Consider the following 18,600-nt stretch of genomic DNA (forward strand, 5'->3'; position numbering starts at 1 on the left):
GTAGCCACTCAGTCAGTCTGTGTGAGTGGGGAATACTCCTACAGCAAATACAAAAGATAGATTAGCTTGGGTATGTACTGAATTAGAATTGGGACCATTGTCAAGAAACTAAAACTGCACTGAAAAGGCATGAAACACATTAACCACGTGAGAATTGTGCGGTGCAATTTTAAACTGAACCTACAACTAAGGACAAGAGTCCTTTTATAGTAGGTGTTCTAATTAGTGGTACTAACGGGCATTCAGAGACTCGAGTACCAGAAGACTTGATTCTTTTGATATCTGGTGCAGTGATGGCTAATGGTTTGAAATTGTGGTGGTGTAGAATGGATATCAAAGGGGTATACCCTGACAGCATACGAAAATTATGAGTTTCAGAATGACAAAACTGTAGTACTTTAATAAAGTCAAGATCTTAATCACTGTACTGTGTGTGTTTTTTTCTTTTTCTTTTTATTCACGATATGAGACAGTTCACTGCATGTGCCAGATAAATGAAATCTTCACTGCTTCAACAAAAGCCTCATTGAAAGTAACTTTCCCGATGTTTTTAGTTTCTCGTGCAAGTATGTTGAGACCCATGTGCAGAGTGTGACATTGTGTCCCCAATAGAAAGTCACGTCATACCTCTAAAAGCCACTGTCTCTGCACAAGCCAAGATCCTTTATAAGCTACTCCCCGTAGGTTAGCAACTTGCTTGCAAACATGAAGACTCTTACAAACATACAAAACAAGACATCAGCTACAGATAGTAGTTGTGAATGAAAACTCAATCCAGCAACAGATTCAGGAATTCAGGAAAATAACTTTACAAATATCCTGGGTTTCACGCATTATGAATAATGTAGTCCTGTAGCATATAAACAAGGATCTAGAAATCATGCAGACAAACATGGTTATAAAAGTTTCACACTGTGACATCTGTAATGAAGAATATCAGCCATAACTACTTACTATATCATCCAAAGAAAAGGCAGAGAAGAGGAGGTCCTGATCTTCAGCACATCTTTTGGATTGGAAACCTGTGACAGTGGTAGAACACTTCATAAAGTGATTTATTTAGACCAGCAACAACATCAGACAAGGTTACTACGGGGGGCAAAATGAAATTGGCCTAGAAAATTTAAGATCGATGCGGAACTGGCCCCTGTTAATTAACAGGAGAACCGCCCATCACAGGAAATGCTGGAAACCGTGATTTTGATGCACCAATAAGTTGTGCTGTCACATGTCTGCTCTTGCGCATCTCCCAAGTAATATTGTAACTCTCTCCCAAGTACGTCGCTATGTCATTACATGTGAGTGAGTGAGAGGAGCAGACGTGTTCAGTGACGAGTTGAACGCAACACAAAATGGTGCTCATGACAAAACGGCACGTGTTCATTGTCGACTGTTATGCGAAGAACAATTTTTGGAAAACTGTTTGCACAAGAGTTAAAGACTGGAAGTGTTTCAGCAAAACTTCCAGCGAAGTCTGCAGTGCAAAACTTAGAGGCATCAGACAAAAGAAAGTTATAAAGAATCTTGGAAATATGATACTGGAAAGGAGCAAGCAAGTAATGAATCAAATCATGCATAGAAAGATAAGAATATGAAAAAAGTATACACAGCAAGATAAATAAGAGTCAAAATGGCTAGAGGGAACAACAGAAAGAAGAGATGAGGATAAACTTGAAAACACAAGAGCCCAAGAACAATTTCTGCCTCTTCATACATTGCTGTCTTCACACAGACAGGCTCTCTTCATTGATCCCAAATCGCCTGAGTCCCTGATGATGAGCTTGTTTCTGTTCCCCAGTTTTATCAGGCCTTCAGCACTCATCGAGAGGCCATCTTGACAGATCTTTAGTCTTGATGAAGGAAGTGTAGGATAAATGCAGGAAATGTGAAGAAACATGAGATAAAGATTAAAAACAGGTGCTAAAAGACTAGGAATACAAGACAACCAGAGGAGGAGTAAAGTAGCGTAATAGGTCAATAAAAGTAATGGAAAGGAGCAAACAAGTGGTAAATCATATCAAATGTAGAAAGACAAGATATTGAATAGAAACTCACAGTAGGATAAACAGAATGGCAGGTAAGTGTGGGGAAAAGGAGCATACCCAGCAAATGTTTGTTAAGAAGGAAGCTATACTTTCCAGCATCAACTTAGTCAAAAAGGACATACAAACTTTCCAGTCTGTCAAACCCACAAAATTTCAATATAAATTAAAACACTATAAACATCTGTAAAAAATACACACATTTATACAGAGAATGACAAGTTTTGTTCTACAAGAACACCCTCATATTCTATCAAATCACTTAAATCATGCATTTGTACGTACAGTATTATAGAGATGATAGAGAATGATAGAGAATTAGTTGATAATTTATTATTATTGAAAAATGCGCACATGCCGTGCAGAATACCATTACATTACATTTACATTACATACACATTACTTTTTCTTTGCTATAAGCTACGATGGATTTCTGTCTATTCCTGCATTTTACAATATGGTATCGATCACAGAATTCCAAGCACAACTCACACACACATTCGTCATTTGGTTCGTGAAATAATTTGTTGCAGCACACCTTGTGGTGGAAACCATGGATCGCCAATCTCGTCGTCACGTGTCGCATATCATGATTAGCTTCCATCCAGGTCCTGTCTTGCATAGCAGATGTTGCATAGAAGTCCTCTGGTATGTTGTTTTTCTTCTCATGCAGATCTTGTATAAGCTGTTTGAAGCTGGTACTAGCTTGAAGTATGTGCTCGCATCTCAGATCTTCTATTAAGAAGGTCTCCCTGGTAAGCTCATACACTAGCCTCGATCTTGCATTCTGCGGGACTCCTAAAATTCTCTTCAGGTATCTAGCCTTTACTCGCTCCAATTCTTCCAGCTGTTTGTACGTGAGGTATTCTGCCACTAATTCTAGGCCATACGTCAGAACAGGTAGTATCTTTAACCTAAACAAGTCCATAGCTGTGCTGATCGATAGTTGTGTGATGTTCCTGATTTCATTCATAGCCCTAGTGGCCGCCACTGCTCTAGATCTTATATGTAAACTGAAACTCTTTCCCGTTGTTTGAATTGTGATACCTAGATATTTAAAATTGTTAGCCCTCTTGAGTAGTTTGCCATTGCATTTGATGTTCTCTGCTTCAGTGAGTCTTCCTCCTTTCCTAAATACTACCAATTCCGTCTTCTCTTCGTTTATCTGGATGTCGTTTCTCTCTGCCCATTCACATAGTGTGTTTAGCGATACTTGCAGTTTATCTATATCTGTCGCTGCGATGGCCATGTCATCAGCGTATATGTATGTGCTTGTTCCTGCCATTCCTTTGGTGACATCGTTCTTGAGAACATTAAACAGGATAGGGCTGAGTGGATCGCCTTGGAGGACACCGTTCGTTTGCGACAGCCAGTCAGATATACCTATTCCATCATCTATCTGTATGTAGTTTTCTGCCAGTATATTCGATATCAGGGTCGTTGTGCTCGTTCTTCCAAGTAGTTCCTCCAGTTTATCTATTAATATCTTTCTGTTGACCATATCAAAGGCTTTTGAGTAATCAACAAAAACCACATATAGTTTTCCTTTTGGTCTTTCTATCGTCTGTTTTATTTGTTCCAACAGGTTTTCTACTGCCAGAGTCGTGGACCTTCCCTTTCTAAAACCAAACTGTTCCTCTGGTAGAAGGGGTTCTAGCTTCTCTGCCAGCCTTTTGGCAAGGATTCCTGTTAGGAGTTTCAGTAATGTAGATTCCAACGCTATTCCTCTATACGTGTTTGGGTTCTCTGTGTCTTCTTTTCCCTTGTACAATAGCTTGATTGTTGACTTTCTCCATTCGTCTGGTATACTTCCTAATTCTAAACATTTATTTAGAAGGGAGGTCCATATCGGTAAGTATTCTTGTGCTGTCTGCTTTAAGTGTTCACTTCTTATTCCATCTACTCCTGGTACTCTGTTATTCCTCATTTTCTGTATCGCTTTCGCAATTTCATCCGTGGTGAAGATCTCATCAGCTTGTGGAGTCATAGGTGTCTTAATCATGGGTCTTGTTTCTTTTGAGCAAATTACTATTCTTATATGATCTATCCATGTTTCCATAGGTATGTTGGGCTGTATTTTCTGCCCTTTTGGCCTCAGAGCTCGGTAGGGGTCTTCTTCTGCCTCCTCTACCATTTTCTTATGTTCTTTTTCCAGGTGTTGCTTTTTCTTCTTTTTTATTAGGTCCTTGTATTTCTTTCGTTCTCGTTGGTATTCTTCGGTGGTTGCGCTTGCCATTTGTCCTCTAGTTTTATGTAGTGTTTTCAGTGTCAATTTTCTTTGTTCATAACATTCTCTGTCGAACCATGGCCTCGCCTTCCTATTTGAATCTTGTGTGGTGGCCCCACTTATTATAGTTGATTTCAGCCATGTAGCGGCCTCATCAATATTTTCTGCTCTTATTGCTCTTTCAACCTTATCTTTTTCTTTCATTTTCCCTTTAATTTTTTCCATGTCCAGGGTCTTGCCAAATGTTATATTTCGTCTTTCTTCTAATTTGCTACTTCTACCGTTTTCTATATTTAATTGTACTGGAATGTGTTTACAAATGACTACTGCTTCTTTTTTCACTGTGGTGGCAAGGTGTTTTGATCTAAAGCCCTTTGTGATTATTAGGTCTATTGTGCTAGTTCCGTTATGCCCTATGTATGTCCAGTCCTCCTGTCTGTTGTGTATTGTAAAGCCTTCATTTGTTACATATTCCATTACTTCTTTGCATTTTCTATCTTGCCTATTTATTGCACAATTCAGATCTCCCGCAATGATTATCTTATCCATACTTCTACTATGATCCAAGGCCATCCCTAGTTTATTTATTATGTCTGTCGCGGTGTGATCTGGATTAAAGTAGACTGCTACTATAACTCCAATTCTTGTCCTGACAACCAGCATGTTTTCTTCTCTTAATAGTAGTTTGAAGGGGGCCAGTTGTGGTTTGATGATGCATAGCACACCGCCTGCTGGTCTTCCTCTTCTCACACACTGTATCGCATAGGTATGAAAATTGTAGAATTCTGGGATGTTCAGTTCTGTATCCTCTTTTACCATTGTCTCTGTGAGTACTCCAATGTCATAATCAGCCATGATATTTCTCGGAAGCAGGCTCAAGACTCCCCTCAGGCCTTCTATGTTCCATGTTATTATATTAGTCCCTGGTTGCCGGGCCTCTGAACTTCCAGGGTTGCCGAAAGGGTCGACATATTACATCTTCTGGCCAGAAGTTTCCATCGTAGACTGTTTCTAGGTCTTGCATTGGAATGCCTATTTTGAAGGCTCTGCTTCCTATTTTGTCGTTCACCAGGTTGCAGTATATTTTTCCTTTTACTCCGTTTTCCTTCAAGTATTCTACAATAGCTTCCTCCGTCGTATCTTTGTCCAGTTTTCCCACGTATAACCAGGCGTATCGTTCTGCTGCCTTTATTTTACTTTCCCCTTGTTCTAATTCCCATTTTTCTTCCGTTCACTTCTTTTCCTGTCTCGTTTTCCCGTTGTCTGTTCCCGCCTCTCACCGCTGTTGTCCACTCCCTATCCTGGTTCTCTAGTTTACTCTTATCATTTACTGGTGTTCTAGGTTGCCTTGTTGCTCGCTTCCACTCTTCCTCTTCTATTATATTTATTTCGACGTCGTTGGGTTGTTCTTGCTGGCCCCTGCGCTCTTGTCTTGTTACCTTTGTCTCTGTTACGCCATGTGTTTGAACTGGTTCCTGTCTTTGTGTCACCATTATTTTCATTTCCTCTTTTATCATCATCTTTATATTATATGTCAGATTTTCAACCATGTATTTTATCTGTTGGTTCATCTTTTCTATCATTATTCCTTCTATATCTTCTTCCGTTCGTGTTTGGTGTTGTGTAGCTCTAGCCAGGTCAGGTGACTGACCATTAAGTGTCACCAATTCGTCATCATTTCCCTTAGTCAGTCTTCGTTCATCACTACTAGTTGCCTGCTGATCTCTTTGTATCTTGGAGATGTCGTCGTTGCTGTAGCCGAGAGATGTCACTAGTTGTTTTGCTGTGAAACTATTGCTGCCAGTTGGCGGATACCATTCCATTGCCAGCTTGCTACTTGGAGGTTCATAGGTGAGGTCGGGAGATGTCACGAGTTGTTGCGCTACGAAACTATCATTTGTCTCCTGACCTGCGTTTGTTACATTCATAACCTCTTCGACATTTATTTCTTGAACATTATTCTTATCTTCAAAGGCATGTTTAGTTGTTTGAAAGTACTCACGAATGATCTTCACCGCTTCCTGCAGCTGTTCCTTCGTTTCCTTTTTCATATATCCTCCTGCGTCCGCTATGTCTTCAATGCTTTTCAGAGAACTTTTAAACCGTTGTTCAGCTTCGTCCGCCATCTTGTAGTTGATAATATGAACAAGTATTGAGAAATAATGGTTTTATAAGTATTCAACCATCACCATATTAACATAATGAAAAATTTCTGTACTTATCTGAATTGCCGAATCTTAATCCATTGTCTCCAAACACTATTTCATGACTGTGGTCAAGGAGAGGCAAAGCATGTTGTTCTGCGGAGAGGGGAGGGGAATAAAGGAGGAGCAAGTGCAACGTTGCGGATCCTTCCTATTGGGTAGGGGAGAACAGCTCAGTTTCTTCTTTCCCTCCCCTGTCCGCAAAGCAACATGCTTTGTCAAAACCTTCCACTAGCCTCTCCTTGACCAAAGTTGTGAAGTAGTGTTTAGAGACAACGGACTAAGCTTCGGTAGTCCAGTTAAGTACAGAATTTTTTCATTATGTTAATATGGTGATGGTTGAGTACTTATAAAATCATAATTATTTGTTAATACTTGTTCATATTATCACCTAACTCTCTATCATTGACAAGTTTATGTAAAGTAAACAATACTGTACAAATAGACACATGATTTAAGTGATTTGATAGAACCTGAGGATGTTCTCGTAGAACAAAACATGTCATTCTTTGTATAATAGTGTGTATTTTTTACAGATATGTTTATAGTGTTATTATTTATATTGAAATTTTGTGGGTTTGACAGATTGGAAAGTTTTGATATCCCGTATGTAAAAGTTGGAAGTGTCCTTGTCCTTGTCCTTTTTGTGTTCAACTTTTCCATGTCTCATATTTCTTTTGCTTTCTCTTCCCACATTCATCAGACCTTTGTTTCCCTACAATAAGATGGATATAGGGTAACTCAGGTAGATGCTTGTCCTCTTTAGTACCAGTTATAGAGAGTTTATGGTACATCAAATTATTCTTGCAAATAACTAGATTGTTTTTGGAAATGCTAACAATATTGTATAGTAGTTAAGTTGTCAAGTAATATGGTCATACTTTCTAGCTAGAGTTGGCCTCTACTATGGTAGCTGTGGAACAGCACTTCTGTTTCTGACACCTCCATTTATTTATTTTTTTACAGGGGAGGAGGGAGGTGGCATGAAGGTGATAAAGCGAGACAGTGACAAGCAGCTAGTGAATCCAGCATCTGCAATTGCAGAGGAGGCTGTGGACCAACTTCAAGCTAGTGAAAAGCTCATTGCAGGTAAGGGACACTTGGTGCAAATTTCTTCATTTAAGAGCATTTGAGTAGCAAAATATTTCATTGTAATTAGACAATAAACCATTGTGAAGAAGTGAATATTATTCTTCGATATTTCAGTGGTTGGAATCGTTGATTAATTTATCTGTTTAAAAGTTAGAGAGAAACACTTCTTCCCTAAAGAGCTATAATCTTGATAATTCATATTTTAGAGCTCGTTTGAAGATTCCTGGTCATTTTCTTTCAATTGTTTTCTCTTTTACTGCAGCATTGTAGAGTTTTGATGCGTGTGCATACAAATCACCAGCGACTCATTCTGCTTATCACTGTCGTAGAAATAGGGAAGGGAAAAGGAGACAGCATCGCTGGAAAGAATACCTTTAATGAGGATACCCCCTCCAAATGTTGCATTGTAGGCATTCATCACAAGTTGCATGTATCTGTCACTGAGGTACTTTTGTAGGCAGCTGGTGGATAGCAGAAGTTAATTAGTTCAGTATGATTGATTGACAGCTGTAAGACGTATGAAATTCTTGAGGTCTTGTGCTAGGTGCTGTATTAGGACATTGTTTAGAAGAAATAGGTTCAAATATTCACTAGTTACTGGTACTCCTATAGCTCTGTATAATCCGTAACATTCACAATAAATACGGAAGGAATTATTTCTCAGGTTTATGTAACCATAGTTTCTAGCGCGTACACAAATAAATAATAAATATAATAATAATAATAATAATGACATAAATTATGAATAAAGAAATAGTCAAATTACACAGTGGCGGTGATTTCATATCAAAACATGGAAACGTGACGGAAAACTTCAAAATACGCAAAATCAAATCGTACGCTGGGAACTTATAGGCCTAAAAATGACAACTATGACAGGATTGTGGAAGGTGCAGAGGCCTAAAAATGACAACTAAGACAGGATTGTGGAAGTTGCAGGAACCCTATGAGGTCCATGGGAATGTATGGCGTTATGGGGGAGAGAAGACTTACAAGAAACACCCTCTAGCTCAAGTATATTAAAATAACAAAGAAAGTTTTACAAAAGCAAGTTAACCTCTTAACATACCAATTATTTACAAAATTGTGATCTTTTTTTACCTAATTTTTTTATTGTTAAAATGGGCTATTTATTGAAAACTAATGACAGTGGTAACAATGAAAATACATTTTTCGAACTTAACAATGAAATATAAGGCACCGAAAAGTTCTTGTTTTAAAATCCCGAGTATACTTGTGATATTTTTTTACGGGTTCTAAAATAAATAACACAGCACTAAACAGATGGCAAGTAATAAAACATGACACTCAATACTGTTCATATGTTTGTGGCTGTGTGAAATGCCCTAAAACAAGGATCAACACACAATGCTACATCGGGAGGGAAAGCCGCAAAAACGAACTGCCTGAGTCACCGACATCCACTACGGTTGAGTCAGAGACATCTGTTGGCAAAAATAGGACCCCGAAGTAATAATTTCATAAACATTTGGCGGAAATATTGAGAAACAAAAAGAAACGAGTATATTCAGGCTTTTAAATTAGGTACCGATCAATGAGCGACATTCCCGAGTATACTCGGGATTTTATTTTATATAAATAAATAAAACCCCGAGTATACTCAGGCTTTCATGTTAAGAGGTTAAATTACATAGCAATTGATGCTTGACTCGAGAACAGATACAGTTTGGCTAACCAAAGCGAAAACATAATCAGGATGCTTGAATCCTAGGCCTTCTCTGTCCCATCGTCGCCACAAGACCTATCTGTGTCGGTGCGACGTAAAGCAACTAGCGAATCCTTTAGTAAAACACAAGTTAAACGTATGTAGAATTACACAAGGCTTGTCAATTAAAATGCAGGTATAAGACTTGAAGTTACAACCTACGAGAATCTAGGGCAAACTTGGACACGTTAAAACAAAACCTTAAAAATTATATTAAGCGAGAAAATACCAAAATGCAAAAGGAGTTAAATTAAATCAAACAAAATCAGAAAACATTGAGAATAACATTGAAATAACACTTACCAATAAAAACTGGAGTTCCCGAGGGGAGACCTCGAGTGCACACGCTCGCTAGGGTGGTCAGATGTAAAAATGACCCGATCACACGCATCGTTTTTCCAAAGCCAGCAGAAGACGGGAAATGGCCCGATCACAATTAACCAATAAGAAACAATTTCCGCTAGATTCTCGTTTGCCAATACAATTGCATGACCATATATGGTCATTTCCTAGCCTACTGATGCGAGAGGAATTACATCATCTGTTTCAACATCGGTAATCATGCGTGTGGTATAGGATGCTTCAAAATAAAGCACCTTACAAAATTTTGCATCAGATTACAATTTTGACATATAGAATTACATACAATTTACATACAAAAAAAATAACTTCAAAACACTTTTGCATCTTACAATGTTCATTTACAGTTCCATATATCTTGCCTTTTCCCTAAAAAAAATTATTACACACACATTTAAATGAATATTTATTGCCGTTACATAAAATAATTCCAGCAGAGTCCAGAGTTCTCATTTCTTCATTCCTCAGAATACAAAATATCACAAACAAAAATTAAATCCTTCAGACAATTTAAATAAAAACTTCAAAATTATATTTCCCATAGCTTCAGTTCTCCGTCTCGCCACATATTACAGTTTATATTCGGTGGTTGAATTGGGTTGGTAGCGACCAGTGTTTTACCAATAACAGTGTCCCGTGTTATGCACTGTTTTCCTGTGAAAATGAGCATTCGTCTCTGTATGTGTCTAAATATTTTAAAATCCATATTTGATTTGAGCGCCATTGAAGTTCAAAGTAGCTCCATTATTTGTTTTCTCTTTGGACCCTCAGAAGAAAGAAATCTTGATGTCTTGCCATTTATGGGTAAAGCTGAGTGTGCTGGGTTATTTACCTCGTCTTCTGCCATGTACTTCTGTAGGTCTTCCATTCCATTTTCCAACATGATTGTGCTGTTTGAGAGTAAAACTATGTAAATTGTGAAGTTATCACAGTTCATCGAAGACATCAGATGTCAGTTGCATTGTACTGTTAAAAGGGTGTAAGTTAGTTTCTTTTATGAATTTCAATAATTATCTTATACTGTTAATGAAAGTAATTCTAATCTAACTGAAATTGGTACCTAATGTTTGATTTTCTAGTATTTATGAGCTGTCCCTTATTTTTGTGAAAAACCCCACACGATTTAGGTAAATGTCCCTTATTATATTAAAAAGTGGCAACCCTATTCCTGACATTTGTGGACTTGCTGTAATGCATGGTTTTGTCCTACACTGTACGTTCCTATTTGAAAGTTGTTGTATTTTTACTCCTCTATGGGCTGCTTTAGTTTCTGTACAACCTTTCAATCACATTGTATAATCCCCTTGCTTGAATATGTGCTGTTGTGCAAGTGACCATCTTTACATGAAGAGAGTAGAACATAATCCCTTCAGTAACAAATTGAAGTGCGTACAGTGCTCTTCTCATAATGCAGTGAATGGTTATGAAAATAAACCTTTTCGTTACTTGAAATTCTTCCAGTTGTTGTAAATGTTGTCAAAAGTGACAGAGAAAACATTGAAGAGTTTTCATTTCTTCTGATGTTAAAATAGTGATAACTTGTAGGGTTTTTGTTTTAAGGGGTAAAATGACAAGATTATTGGGTTCTATATATGAATGCACAATCTTAAATTAAACAGCCTTACATATTCAGCTAATCTCATAGCTCTTATCTGAAGTACAAAAGGAACAGTGACATGTATTGTGGAAGAAGAAGTGAGTAGGAATAAATTCCTCTAGTTGGCAATTTTAACTATTTCTAGAAGACTTTTAAATGATGTTTTATATCTTTACTGGAACTTGATCAACCAAATAAGTTGTAACTGATGCATCTTCTTGAAGTTTGTAGTGTATTTCAAATCTTTCTTCATATCTATATTTAGAGCTCAATGAGACATGGGAAGAGAAACTGAAACGCACAGAGTCAATTCGACTCCAAAGAGAAGCAGTGTTCGCTGAAATGGGGGTTGCTGTGAAGGCAGATGGTATCACAGTTGGCGTCTTCTCACCAAAGAAGGTAGGTGTAGTCTTTAATGGTTATTGTAAGATGATGATGATGATTGTTGTTTAAAGAGCCTAACATCTAGGTCATCAGCCCCGTTATTGTAAGATTTCAGAAATTGTATTTCATAATTATTCATGCTATCATATTAGTTGCTAAAGATTTTGTAATGATCACATTATTTGGAATTTATGTTTAAGAAAATTCTGGAAATACATAGATCCCTTGAACAAGTAATTTCCATTGTTTGGATGACACTTTCATGAAATTTACTTAAGCCAGCTTACTGTTTATTTAGTCTTCACTGTACTAGGTATACATCACTGTCCTCCTGGACCCAGGTTCAGTTCTTGGTACTGCCACAAATGATATGCCTGAAAAGAGTTGCACCACCACAGGATGAGGACATGAACGTACTATCAGTGAAGAATATCTTTATGGGGAAACAAAACAAACAAACAAACAAACAAACAAGCCCCACTATGCTATAGCCCTGACGGGTCTTAGCCTGCCGAGTGACTGCTGTTCAGTCCGAAGTACTGTAGATTATGATGTGGCATTTTAGAGCAAGGTCGCTCCCTCGCCTTCGGACATCTCCTCATTTCTTCAGAGTAGGCTTCAAACTAACTCTCAGGAATTGAATTCGAGGCCTCCGGGTAAGAGACAGGCCAGCAGAGGCTATGGGGCTGGCAGTCCATATAGGAGGAGAGGAATGAAATTTCAGACTCTCTCTCTCCCTCCACCGATGAGCCATTACTTTATGACCACATACTTAATATGGTGTAAGACCACCTTTAGCCTGCAGAACTGGACTGCTGTCAGGTATTAGTGTGTTGGAATAATGAGCCCCAGACCATTGCATTCAATGCTTCAGCTGCCACTGATCTGTATTTAGGACAGTTGCCCAAGTGGCAGATTCCCTATCTGTTGTTTGTCTAGTCTTCTTAAATAATTGTGAAGAATTTGGAAATTTATTGAACATCTCCCTCGGTAAATTATTCTCCTCCACCTGCCTCTCTCTGCCCACCATTGCTATCAGGTCATAGGTTATGAATTTCATTATGGTCCGTATTGACAATTGATCACAATCAAACCGTAGAGAAGGGTCCACCTATTCAATACTATTAGCTTGTATAATGTCTTATATAATTGGAACCAGTTTCGACCCCATATATACTGGGTCATCTTCAGCTACGATCAAATTGGAAAAACATACACTAACATACAACACATAATAAATTAGACAATCTGTTATGTTTCAATTTATAATCCAAATTTTAAAATATTGATGAAGTTTGAACAACACGTCCAAAATTGAAATTAAATGACGCTTCAAAACTGTTGCTGTTGGTGCCGAACTATCCCGTTGCTCCTACAGTGACCAAATGTTCCTGAGTTGATCTGGGAGTTGGCATTCTTCATCTGCATAGACAAGCCACTTGGTTTATAAGTTATGTTTTGTACAGTAGTAATTTGGGTAATGGTTTGTTGAAGGGGAACATTCATAACTTGAATAGGTATTCCTTATCATTTTGATGTTGGTCTCCGTACCAAATGCACACATTTTATAAGCATCATAGAGGCATTCACTTCAAATCAAATAAACAATAGATCACTACATCTGAGGATAAGGAATAGGCTGCTGTTGAAATGCAACAGGATGATGTGTCGTTTGCCCATCACTGCACAATTTTCAATACACATTCACAGTAGCACCACAAAAGCAGCCAACAAGCCATGCTGTCACTAGTTGACCTCTATCTAACACAAGCAGATCACCTACTTTTCCTGTTCTGTTGCTGGAGACTCAACTAACAGTGGGCCTGTAGAACTGCCCTATATATACACCATACTGCCAGCATGTCATATGTACCTCTTTGTGCTCCAGACGTGATAAATATTCCCAGGTCTGGGTGGTCACAATGTCATGTCTCGTCAGTGTAAATGTATCCTGCAAATTTCAAATTAATGATGATGGGGATTCTGTGGAGTGTTCGTCATTAATATGAAATTAGTGTGTATTTGTAATATGTTGATACCATTTTTCTTGAAGGTACTTGTCAGCATTTTAGTGCTTCCTCTTCCTTTCACTGTACTTATATTATTTTAATAGTGCCTATACTATTTTAAGCAGTTGAGATAAGTTGTAGATCAACTCAGAAAAATAACATAAAATCCAGCAAGACAACTCCTACTCAGCCAGCACAGATATTACACTCTAACTTGGGCAGCATCACGACTCCCTCTGCCTTATTTCTTGACCAGATTTGTTGCCTTTTGTATGGGACACCTTTTCATTTGATTTCACAAGTTTGAGTGAAATGATTTCTAACTGGCAGGTGAGGAGTAAAATTCTTTGATATGCTGAGTGTCATACTCGAGCATTCTCATTTAAGAGGAAGAGACACTACCTGAACACTACAGGATTGGAAACTGGCTGAGAAAGTGTAAGTTCTTTTGACGTCTAGATAATTTTGGAAAATATGAGTTCTAAGCAACTTTTATCCTTTCTCAGCTGCGAGCTATTTCTATGAACTACTACTACTACTACTGCTGCTGCTACTGCTTCGGCTGCTTGTTTATCAATGTTTGTGTTACCTTGTGGCAGGGTCCTCTTGTGTGTCAGTTTTCTCCATTTGATTCAGTTCCAGGTCAAGCTCTTCAAAAGCTAAAGATTTCCGGTCTCCACCTATTCATGAATAGGTGGAAACTTTTAGCTTTTGTTTTACATTATATTGCTCTTCAGCACAGAATAATATGAAACTTATTACCCATGAACATGTAGCATATCGATCAGTCATTGCTGAGGTTGTCCCTTGACTCCTCTTTTTACTGATTTTGGGTGTTTAGCCTGTCTTTGTCTCTTGGAGCACATGTTCAAACTATCATAGTCTATTTTCTCCAGGATCGGTGCATCACTGAATAATTTTCTTACGTCTATATTAAAAATATAATCCAAACTAATGATGTTGGCTGACCAACTGAGCACCTTTGTCTTCGTTATATGTAGTCGATGTTCTGCCTCTTTTATTGTTAGCCAACATTCTGCACCATAGTGTGTAGACAGGATGGTGGCGCACTATATCTTTAATTTTAAGGGGTCTTTCATAAGGTGATGCCTGTCGTTGTTCACCACATCATCCAGGTTGCATTAATCCTTAGTCACCTTTTCAATAAGTTGGCAATATTACATTCCCAAGATATTTAAACTTCAGCCTGGATTGGATTGTTCTGATTTGCTGTGGGTTGGCTATCTTACATCCATTTATTTGTTGAGTTGCAGCTCATATTGCTCCTATCAGTTATGCTAATCTTGAGTTTGGCAAAATTTCTATGGACTTGATTTATGTTCATTGTTTGAATAAAATATAAAAGCTCCCTTCTCTCTTATCATTCCTTCAATTCTAGGGATAGTGATCTCTGAGGAGACTATTGGTCCTCGGCTGGACGTGCTGCACAAAAGATGTTCAATCCAGTTGTACTCTTGATAATATTTGACCATTGAGTGGGAACTCGTCCACAATCTCTCTGGCTAGGAACATTTCTAAGGATGATCAGTTTTTTTATGCTGTCATTCCCACGTCATATAGTGTGTCGAAAGAATTATAAAACCCTTTGTTTACATATTGATAATCTGATTCTGAGGTTGAGCTGGTTTATAATGGAATCATTGGTGTGAAATGCTGTTCAAGGTATGTGTAACATTCTTTGCCAGCACCACATTTCAAAAGAATCTATTTTCCTTCAGGTCTGTAGCACGAAGAGTCCATGTCTCTGCTCCATAGAGGAAAACTGAAAATACCAAACTGTATATTACTCTTGTTTTCATTGGTAACGAAATAGAGCCATCCTTCCATAAATGGGACAAATTTGTCATTACATTTTTGGTCATAGCTGTTGTAGTTGTAAAATATCTTTGTTTCGTAAAATATGTTTATTTGTCTGACTTTGACAAAAGGACTGTGGGAGAAGATGATGAACTGGTGGAAAATCATTTAATACTGTAAAATTTCTTTTTTTTTTTTTGATGTGAAGGTATTTAGGGTTATTTAATTACTCTGCTACTTCTCCAAATTTATTTGGTTATTATGAAAAATTGTTATTATGTTGATAACTGTATCATCAGCATCTGAATAAATTTTGTGGCAGGGTGTAGCCGCACGTGTTTGTGTTGGTGAGATGATTCTGGCGATTTCCTGTTGCATCAGAAAATAAATTTCTGGAAGCTATGAACGGTAGATGTCATCAGTTTTCTCTTGACCCTCATTGGCCAAAATTAAACCCCTTACTATTGGCAAATGAAAGACCTGCGGGTGCGCTAATTGGTTATTTCTCTTTTTCACCATTTCCGGCTGCTGGCCACTTGGCCAGAGCCAAGCTTGTTTCCTCGGTCTTTTTGGTGGGACCGGTGAAGGGAGAAGTTGTCTCCTCCATCTGATGGGTCTCCCGGCCCTTCGAGGTAAGCACTATTTAGTTCATGTTATGGGTTTTAACGTTCAAATGTAGTTTCTTCATTTAAATTTTCTTTAACCTCCGGAGTTTGCCCGGGATTTCTTCCATTTGCCAATTTTAATTTCAAATAACTTAAGTCTTCGCAGTTAGTCATACCCATTTGTTTTAGAGGCATTCCCTTTTTACTTTGGGCTTTATTAACTGTGTACAGTAGTTATTATGTAAAATTTCATTCCTCTTTTCTTTTGTTTCAGTTGTGTAAAATATGTAAATTTTAAATTCCCTCGGGTATGCCTCTAAGTAGTGCTGTTTTGTCTTAGCATACTCTCGTCCAGGATGAACCCCTTATTCTGAAGTATTTTAGAAAAGGTTGCACCGGGCGAGTTGGCCGTGCGGTTACGGGTGCGCAGCTGTGAGCTCGCATCCGGAAGATAGTGGGTTTGAATCCCACTATCGGCAGCCCTGAAGATGGTTTTCCGTGGTTTCCCATTTTCACACCAGGCAAATGCTGGGGCTGTGCCTTAATTAAGGTCACGGTTGCTTCCTTCCTATTCCTAGGCCTTTCCTGTCCCATCGTTGCCATAAGACCTATCTGTGTCGGTGCAACGTAAAGCAAATAGCAAAAAAAAAAAAAAGAAAGGGTTGCTTCCTGAGCAGGCTCTGGGTTAAGATTTTAATTATTTTCACTTTTCCTTTTTCTTCCTTATACCTTAACATGTAGGTGTGCTTTGTTAACGTGGGTTCCTTCTTTTAAATGTATTTGGTTAAATTATTTTTGTATATTACTTTAAAATTACTGCCGTGAAAGTGGTACTCTTGTATTATCCAATTCTCTAAATATACTGTGTTAACCTTAACTTGCGTCATAATGCATTATGTAGCCGTTTTGGTGAGCGCGTACACAAAAATGAAAAATAATAATAATAAACACTATTAAGAAAAATGATGGCTTAGAGATTAGATGAAATAAAATCCAATACTCGCGCACGATAAGTACTGGAAAACATCAGAATATAACTACCAGGTTAGCCAATATGACAACTAAAGGAATGGAGATGGGAAGCGGTTGGGACCCTACCCGGGCCATGAGAAGGTATGGCATTGCCGGGAAAATGAAATTAACGGTGACTCCCATTAAATATTACGTTTACTAAAATGTTAACTGGAAAATAACATTACAAATGGGACCATCAATGACTCAAGTTAAGGTTAACACAGCAAATTTAGAGAATTGGATATTACAAGAGTACCAGTTTCACAGCAATAATTTTAAAATAAAACACAGAAATAATTTAACCAAATACATTTAAAAGAAGAAACCCATATTAACAAACCACACCTACATATTACAATATAAGGAAGGAAAAGGAAAAGTGACAATAATTAAAATCTTAACCCAGTGCCCACTCAAGAAGCAACCTTTTCTAAAACACTTCAGAATAAGGGGCTTATCCCGAACAGCAGTATGCTAAGACAAAACAGCACTACTTAGAGGCAAACCTGAGGGAATTTAAAATTTACATATTTTACACAATTGAAACAAAAGAAAAGGGGAATGAAATTTTACATAATTACTGCTGTACACAGTTAATAAAGCCCAAAGTAAAAGGAAAATGCCTCTAAAACAAATGGGTATGACTAACTGCGAAGACTTAAGTTATTTGAAATTAAAATTGGCGTATGGAAGAAATTCCGGGCAAACTCCACAAGTTAAAGAAAATTATGAAGAAACTACATTTGAAATTTAAAACCCAAAACATGAACTGAATAGTGCTTACCTCAAAGGGCCGGGAGACCCATCAGATGGAGGAGACAACTTCTCCCTTTGCCGGTCCCACCGAAAAGACTGAGGGAACAAGCTTGGCTCTGGCCAAGTGGCCAGTGGCTGGAAATGGTGAAATCGAGAAATAACCAATCAGCACACCTGCAGGTCTTACATTCGCCAATAGTAAGGGTTTTTATTTTGGCCAGTGAGAGTCCAGAGAAAACTGATGACCATCTACCGTTCATAGCTTTCAGAAATTTCTTTTCTGATACAACAGGAAATCACTAGAATCATCTTATTAGCACAAACACGTGCGGCTACACCCTGCCACAAAAGTTATTCAGATGCTAATGATACAGTTATCCACATAATAAAAAATTTTCACAATAACCAAATAAATTTGGAGAAGTAGTAGAGTAATTAAATAATCCTAAATATCTTCATATACAAAAAATTAAAATAAGAAATTTTGCAGTATTAAATGATTTTCCACCACTTCTTCTTTTCCCACAGTCCTTTTTTCAAAGTTAGACAAATAAACATATTTTACTCCAACAAATGAACATATTTTACAACTACAACAACTTTTCCTCTCTTAATCTTGGGGGTACAGCTACCTGGACTGGAAATGGCTGAACCAAGGTATAGCATTTCTGAGACATTCTCTAGTTCCTTGAAGAAGTCTGTGCTGGCTAATTTCTCGGCTGTATCAACAATCATTATTTTGGTCTTGTACATGATAATTTGTTGT

The 18,600-nt window shown here is 37.8% G+C and overlaps 1 protein-coding gene across 1 annotated transcript in view; it reads left to right on the forward strand.

Moving 5' to 3' along the window:
- unc-104 (kinesin family member unc-104) overlaps nt 1-18,600 on the forward strand; it is an 871,528-nt gene that overhangs the window by 556,274 nt on the left and 296,654 nt on the right. Inside the window, exons 10-11 of the mRNA XM_067138474.2 lie at nt 7,440-7,562; nt 11,514-11,647. Coding sequence (XP_066994575.1) covers nt 7,440-7,562; nt 11,514-11,647 — 257 coding nt within the window. The remainder of the gene's footprint in view (nt 1-7,439; nt 7,563-11,513; nt 11,648-18,600) is intronic.

The sequence above is a fragment of the Anabrus simplex genome, chromosome 1 (genome assembly GCF_040414725.1).
Source record: "Anabrus simplex isolate iqAnaSimp1 chromosome 1, ASM4041472v1, whole genome shotgun sequence".
NCBI classification, from domain to species: Eukaryota; Metazoa; Arthropoda; class Insecta; order Orthoptera; family Tettigoniidae; genus Anabrus; species Anabrus simplex.